This window comes from Adiantum capillus-veneris, unplaced genomic scaffold (assembly GCF_014529385.1).
Source record: "Adiantum capillus-veneris isolate H3 unplaced genomic scaffold, ASM1452938v2 Hic_scaffold_284, whole genome shotgun sequence".
NCBI lineage: Eukaryota > Viridiplantae > Streptophyta > Polypodiopsida > Polypodiales > Pteridaceae > Adiantum > Adiantum capillus-veneris.
The window spans coordinates 32253-39752 of NW_028221408.1; the positions used below are offsets into that span (position 1 = coordinate 32253).

General features: G+C 54.2%; 2 protein-coding genes across 2 annotated transcripts; both read right to left on the reverse strand.

Annotated features, from left to right (window-relative positions):
• Nucleotides 1–983: 983 nt before the first annotated feature.
• LOC147417302 (uncharacterized) lies at nucleotides 984–1619 on the reverse strand. Its single transcript, XM_086507722.1, has one exon. It carries the CDS (start codon nucleotides 1617–1619, stop codon nucleotides 984–986), a length of 636 nt encoding a protein of 211 aa, XP_086363848.1.
• Nucleotides 1620–3844: 2225 nt separating this feature from the next.
• On the reverse strand, nucleotides 3845–6512 carry LOC147417303 (uncharacterized). The gene is made up of 2 exons (XM_086507728.1): nucleotides 4008–6512; nucleotides 3845–3892 (listed from the first exon to the last, which is right to left on the reverse strand). Exons 1-2 carry the CDS (start codon nucleotides 5958–5960, stop codon nucleotides 3845–3847), a joined length of 2001 nt encoding a protein of 666 aa, XP_086363854.1. The 5' UTR covers nucleotides 5961–6512.
• Nucleotides 6513–7500: the final 988 nt, after the last annotated feature.

A 7500-nucleotide genomic window follows, 5' to 3' on the forward strand; every position in this document is an offset into this window, starting at 1 on the left:
TAAATGGGATTAGGGGCCACGAGCGTTCGCCGATCCTTCACCTGAACACAAGTTAGCCGACTTCACAACAAGTTGAGCAAGAATTTCAAAAGGGACGCGCGGAGACAAGATAGTTGAAACAAGCCCGTGACGGGCGCTTGTATTGATCCAAAAGATGATTACAAAGGGACGGAGGCCTCTCCAGCGCCTCTGAAGACTGGGTTAACCTAACTCCAACTAGAAAGGGTAAATGGTTTTATGGACGTGAGGACTGCACACCCCGGCTCCGGTTGAACAACCGGCCCCCTCTTGGCTACCCCGGCAGGATGCGCACGGTTCACCAAGAGTGGAGTACTACTCCCTTATAAGTCCTTTAATTCGGGGCGCTCAGGCAAACCACCAAGCCCCCTGGCCTTGAGGTAGGTAGAAATCCCTCTCAAGGAGTCACCGTCGGTCCCGTCCAGGAGCCGCGGTTCCAAAATCTGATCAAAATGCCGAAACGGCCCCGCGGTTGCGTCCCGGGCCGTTTTGGTCCACGGGACCCTCGGGGCCCGGCCACGGCCCAAGCGGGGCTTTACTTGCATAGAGTCTCTCGGCGGCTCCGGAGTCATGTTTGGTTCACAGGAGCGACGGGTCCACGAGTCGTCAAATCGGCCGCGGGGGGAGCGTGGCCGCGGAGAGGGGGCAAATCACAAACGGGCCTCGGTCCCCTCAAGTGCCGTCCACGGTGAGAAGTTAGGTTAGGGGAGTTAGGTTAGAAATGGGAACGTGGACCGCCGGGCCGCATGAGGGACAGCCCATGTGGGGGCGCTAGGGGCAAGGAGGGACCCCGCGGCGCGTGGGAAAAGTTCCCCCTCACGAGGATCCCAACATTCTCCCCCCCCTCAAGGAACTTGACGTCCTCGTCAAGATTATAGAGCATCTGACCACATAGTGCATACATCGCATAATTGTCGCATAACGCATCTTTATTCTGCTGAACTGAGCATAACTGAGCTGACAAACTACTGCATCCTATCTACTTGCTGTGTACATGGTTGTGGTCTTCTATGCCCTGGGCATGTGCTTGAGGTCCGGAATCCTGTAGTACCGAAGCAACAACTGTTTATCCATTGCAATGACTCTATCTTCTGGCACCAAGTGCAATCTGACATTGGCCGCCCTCTCCACTTGACATAGAATTCTAGGTTGTTGCGCCTGAAACGGTGTTTGATGATAATTTCTGGCTCAAAGGGGTTTACTCCTTTGTCTAGTAGGGGAACATGGCGGCCATATTTCCCATCAACCTGAAATCGTTTGAGCAAGCTGATGTGAAAAACATTGTGGATCTTGACGTTGGAAGGTAGTTCCAGCTTGTAGGAGACGTTGTTGAAATCTTGCAGTACCCGGTATGGGCCATAGAAGCGGTGGTTGAATTTGGGTGTTAAGTTTTCGGGAAGGTTGATGTTCTGGGCACTTACCAGCACCAAATCACCCTCCTGAAAGAACTCTGTTCGTGCTTTTTCGTTATGTCTGGCTACATACTTATCTTTGTACTTCATCAAGTGCTTTCTGGCTACATCCAAACGTTTCTGCCAAGCCGTCAAAAACTGTTCAGCATCCTGATCTTCTGCATGCATAGTGCCCGACGCAAGCGCCATGGGCGTGATCACCTCTTTACCTGTGGCTAGTTCAAACGGGGTGTATCCTGTCCCCGAGTGCACACTGCTATTGTACTGAAACTCAAGGACTTCCAGAAAGTCTGCCCAATCCTTTTGATCTGCTTGGACATAGCAACGGATGTAATCTTCGATGCCTTGATTGATTCGCTCGGTCTGCCCATCTGTTTGGGGGTGATAGGCCGAAGAAAAACCTGAGCTGTGTGCCTAGGAGCTTGAATAACTCCCGCCACATGTCGCTTAAGAATCGCCCATCGCGATCCGAAACAATGGCCAATGGGAGTCCGTGATTCTTGAAGACATGTTTGAAGAAAAGCCGCGCTGTCTGGTAGGCTGTAAGGGGCGGCTTTGCGGGAATGAAGTGCGCCTGCTTTGAAAAGTAGTCCACGATCACGAAGATGGTAGTGAATCCGTGGCTTTCGGGTAAGTCGACAATGAAGTCCATGCTTATCACATCCCAGGGGCGAGATGGTGTAGGCATAGACATCAAAAGCCCTGCTGGCTTTATTCGTTGTGCCTTGACTAACTGGCAAGTTGGGCACGTTCTTACATATTCCACCACATCTTCCTGCATCTTCGGCCAGAAAAAGTGACGGCTTAAACTGTCAAAGGATCTCTTTTGCCCACCGTGTCCTGCAACTTTGCAGTCGTGGGTTTCCCAAAGTAGTTTTGCTTTGAGTGTAGGATCATCTGGTACATACACGCGGTTATGGGCATACCATAGCCCATCCCGCAGGTCGAACAGCCCCACGGAAGTCTTGCCTTGTCGCCAACTCTGCATCATCTGTAACACTGCGGGGTCTGTCTTACTGGCCTCGCGGATCTGGTCCAGTACTTCATCACTGCTTATTATGCTGACTGCATTCACCTCGGGCATGCGACTGAGGGCATCTGGCATTGCATTCTGCTTGCCCGGTTTATGTATGATTTCTATGTCATATTCTGCTAACTGATCTTGCCACCGACTCTGTTTGTGAGAGAGCTTAGGTTGTGTCTGGAAATACTTCAGAGAAACATTATCTGTGTATACTTTAGTATGCTTGTCCAATACATAGTGACGCCATTGGTCAAGGCAGTATACCACTGCATACATCTCCTGTTCGTGTGTAGCCCATCTCTTCTGCGGGTCTGTAAACTTCTTCGAAATGTAGGCTACTGGTCTTTCAGCTTGCATTAGTACCCCTCCCAGTGCGATGCGTGAGGCATCGGTGTGAATCTCGAATGGCTTGTCGAATTCTGGGAGTTTAAGTACCGGTAAGGAACACATTACCTGTTTGATGTGCTCAAAAGCTCGTTGGGCTTCATCTGTCCACTTGAACGCTAGCGAGCCCTTGGTGGTGTCTGTTATGGGGGCCATGATCTTCGAAAAATCTTTGATGGACTTTCGGCAATACTGAGTGAAACCCACGAACTCGCGTACCTGTGTAACTGTTCGAGGGGCAGGCCAGTTCACCACGGCCTCAATCTTTTTAGGATCCACGCGAATTCCATTTGCAGTGACCAAGAAGCCCAAGAATTCCACTTCTTGTACTGCGAAGACGCACTTTTCCAGTTTCGCGTACCACTTGCATTCCCTGAGTCTGCGGAGCACCTGTCGCACATGCTCCACATGCTCTTCAAAAGTTTTGCTGTAGATTAGCAGGTCATCCAGGTACACAATGAGGAATTCATCCAGCATGTCGCCGAAATCTGTATCCATTCCAGCTGAGAAGGTCGCTACTCCATTGGTGAGGCCAAAGGGAAGCACTAGCCATTCGTGAGCTCCATACCGTGACCTGAAAGCTGTCTTGTGCACATCTTCATCCACAATCCGAATCTGGTGGTATCCTGATCGTAGATCGACCTTAGTGAAGTATTTTGCCCCTGCCAACCTGTCTGTTAGATCATCCATGTGCGGCAGAGGGTACCTGTTCCGGATGGTTATTTTATTCAGGGCTCTGTAGTCGACGCAGAGCCTAGATGAGCCGTCCTTCTTTGTGACAAAAAGCACCGGGCCCCGTAAGGGGACTTGCTAGGCCTGATAAAACCTGCTTCAAGTAGTTCTCCGAGTTGCTTCTTCAGTTCCTGTAGTTGTGTGGCATCCATTCGGTAGGGTGGACGGGCTGGCGGCGAATGGCCAGGCACTAGTTCGATCTTGTGGTCCACTGCTCGCTTAGGTGGGAGCCCAGCTGGGAGCTGCGGCGGTACCACGTCTTTGAATTCTTCAATCACTTTGATGATACGATTATCCCCGATAGTGCACTCCTCATCTGAATCTGTTAGTGCTACTTTCATCACACAGCAGTGAACCTGGGCCCCTTGTTTGAGAGCCTTCTCTGCTTGCTTTGGTGAGATCCACATTGAGTCTGGGACGAGGTCATCCCAGCTAACTCGAGTCTTTCCTTTTTCCGTTTTCGTCGGCGTTGGTGTCTTAGTTTGAGCTGCGTTCACCTGCCCTCGGGCTTGAGGTGGCAAGTAAGGTTGAGGTTTCGGCGGAGCTTTTTCTTGAGTAGTCTTGCGGGCGGGAGGCGCGTCCATAGGTCGGATGATCGGGACAATCACCCCCTTACCATTCATGTCCAGCATCAGTTGATTCATGCCCTTGGCATACAACCCCATCACGTAGGAGTCATACCAGGCCAGGCCAAACATCATGTCGTAGGAGTCCATGGGCACAACGATGAAGTCCACTTTGGCTCGCCATTCACCTACTTGGACCGCCACGTCGTAAGCCATCGCGGTGTTCGAGTCTTCGCCTTGTACGAAGCCCACTGAGATGCTTCGTCCTCCCCCGGGCTTGCAGGTCTTTACTCCCAAGCGTTTGGCACATGATGGTGAGATGAAGTTGTGACTCGCTCCCGAGTCGAGCATCGCCAATTGCGATTGCCCATTGATCACTGTCTTGACATACATATTTGGGATCGGTTTGATACGAGCTGCTAGGCAGTGTAGAGAAGCTTTGATGGCTCCTACACGGACCGTCCCTTCGGTAGACTCTTTGTTTCCACTTTCAGACTCTTGCTCCGTGATCTCAGTGATCTGCACTTGTGAAGATCCTGTCCTGTCAGCGTTGGTCTCATTGGCCCAAGCGGAGTGAGCTCGAGACTGAGAGCTAGCTTTGTGACAATCATTATCCCAGTGAGGACCTCCACAGTTACGGCAAGGGCGGGAAGGATTCGCCCTCCAAGGCAGCGTCCGCTGAGGGGCCCCTCCAGGCTGGTTCACCGAGAAGTTCCTGCTACTCGACGAGCCGCTGTAGCTGCTTGGCGCATTGTTGCGAAAGCTCCCGTACAGTCGGGGATGGTTTGACAAGCTGCCTGCGGGCTCGCTCCTTTGGGGCCCAGCTGAAGACTGATTTTTGTTCGAGTTGAAAGGGGCATGCCCACTTCCCCCAGACTTTGAGCTGGTGGCCCCCTTTCGGCGCAAGTCTGAGTCCACTAGCCTTTCTGCCATGGCCAGCGCCGCCATGTAGTCGGCCGGATTCTGCTTTTCGATCTCCCTACGGGCCCAATCCTTTAGCCCATAGAGGAACCCATGGAGTCTCACTCTCTCCCAAGTCATCTGTTCCACTTTCAGCATGGACTGCCTGTATTTGGACACATACTCCTGCAGCTTGCTTTCGCCTTGGGTGATGGTCCTCCATTCGTCTAAGTGTCTAAAGTCTTCATTCTTCGGAACGAAGTAGTCCCGCATCTCAGCCTTGAGGCGGGTCCATGACATGTAGGGGTTTTTCCTCTCTTCTAAAAGGAACCAACTGTAAGCCTCCTCTGTTAAGAAATGAGACACCACTGATGTCCATAAATGTTCTTCCATTTTGCTTGTGCGGTAGAAGCTCTCTGTGTCGCGGATCCATTTCTCCAGTATCATTGAGTCCCGTTGACCCGAGTAGGGAGTGGGTTTGATGGGCTTGAAACTCCCCATCCCATCACTCCCACTCGCGGGAGCTCCCGACGTGCTTGCCGGTCCTTTTCCTTTGTCTGCTGCGGCATTCTGAGCATTCAACAGACTTACCTGTACGAGCTGTTGAACCAGCGCGGCTTGAGACTCTAGTATAGCCTCCCACCTTTCCATTCTGTCATTGCGGGGAGGGTCGTTCCTCTCCCCATGAAATGAGTCTCCATCTGCGTGACTCATTTCGTTGGGTGACGAAGGCGCGGACTCAAACTCTGGTCCGGCTTCGCTGATAGGGTCTAGGCGTTGTAGTCTCCCTTGAGAACGTATCCACCTGGAATACTCCCAAGAGTCAATCACACCGTCCGCTGCAATCTCTTCTAATCTCGCGGCGGGTAGGGGAGTGCTACTGGAGTCACTTTCGGCGGGTCTTTGTCCCCCTCTGTTAGGCATAGACCAGCTTTTGAATTTCTAGCTCTGATACCAAGTGTTACGGGACCCTGAAGAGCGGCCCGTAAATGGGACTTAGGGGCCACGCGCGTTCGCCGATCCTTCACCTGAACACAAGTTAGCCGACTTCACAACAAGTTGAGCAAGAATTTCAAAAGGGACGCGCGAGACAAGATAGTTGAAACAAGCCCGTGACGGGCGCTTGTATTGATCCAAAAAGATGATTACAAAAGGGACGGAGGCCTCTCCAGCGCCTCTGAAGACTGGGTTAACCTAACTCCAACCTAGAAAGGGTAAATGGTTTTATGGACGTGAGGACTGCCACCCCGGCTCCGGTTGAACAACCGGCCCCCTCTTGGCTACCCCGGCAGGATGCGCACGGTTCACCAAGAGTGGAGTACTACTCCCTTATAAGTCCTTTAATTCGGGGCGCTCAGGCAAACCACCCAAGCCCCATGGCCTTGAGGTAGAAATCCCTCTCAAGGAGTCACCGTCGGTCCCGTCCAGGAGCCGCGGTTCCAAAATCTGATCAAAATGCCGAAACGGCCCCGCGGTTGCGTCCGGGCCGTTTTGGTCCACGGGACCCTCGGGGCCCGGCCACGGCCCAAGCGGGGCTCTTACTTGCATAGAGTCTCTCGGGGGCTCCCGGAGTCATGTTTGGTTCACAGGAGCGACGGGTCCACGAGTCGTCAAATCGGCCCGCGGGAGCGTGCGCCGCGGAGAGGGGCAAATCACCAAACGGGCCTCGGTCCCCCTCAAGTGCCGTCCACGGTGAGAAGTTAGGTTAGCGGGAGTTAGGTTAGAAATGGGAACGTGGACCGCCGGGCCGCATGAGGGACAGCCCATGTGGGGGCGCTAGGGGCAAGGAGGGACCGCCGGCGCGCGTGGGAAAAGTTCCCCCTCACGAGGATCCCAACACCCTTATAGTTGCGAAAATTCGGTGCGGGCCGGCAAACCCCACAAGCACCGTGGCAACCCGGATAGAAATCCCAACCGTGAACCCCGCGGTCCAAGGCGCTGAACCCCACGGCCGGGCATGAACCCCGCGGTCCCGAAAAACCCCACGGCGCCCATGAACCCCGCGGTCCAAAGAAACCACACGGCGCGTTTCAACCCCACGCACGGGCAAAAGCGGGGAAACACCCTTGCTGGGGGGAAGGCTTGGCAAGAAGGAGAGAGAGGACGACGGCACGAGAGAGAGGACGCGAAAAAGGACCAAGGAAGGTATGACGATGTGCTTCCTACGTAGCGCAGATTGGTGGGTTGGTTGTGCACGGGCGCAACTCGCGCGATGGAGCGTTGACGCGCCGACTCCACGGCGGGGCCGACGGGGTGCTCCGGACGCGTTGACGGGACGGCGCGGGCCGACGCCCTCGTAGCGCGGACGGGGGCCGACGGGTGTCGACGCCCTCGGTAGCGCGGACGGGGCCGACGGGTGTGCGACGGACGCGTTCACGGGACGGCGCGGGCCGACGGGCGCCGACGGCCCCGGTAGCGCGGACGGGGTCGACGTTGTGCATGGACGCATTGACGGGACGGAACG

Bases quoted from the DNA above. Each gene is read 5' to 3' on its own strand.
- LOC147417302 (XM_086507722.1), bottom strand. From the start codon at position 1,619: ATGGCGCTTGCGTCGGGCACTATGCATGCAGAAGATCAGGATGCTGAA.
- LOC147417303 (XM_086507728.1), bottom strand. From the start codon at position 5,960: ATGCCTAACAGAGGGGGACAAAGACCCGCCGAAAGTGACTCCAGTAGC. The intron at 3,893-4,007 runs GTTAGCTGGGAT...TAGCACTAACAG, and splicing joins CGGAAAAAGGAAAGACTCGA to ATTCAGATGAGGAGTGCACT.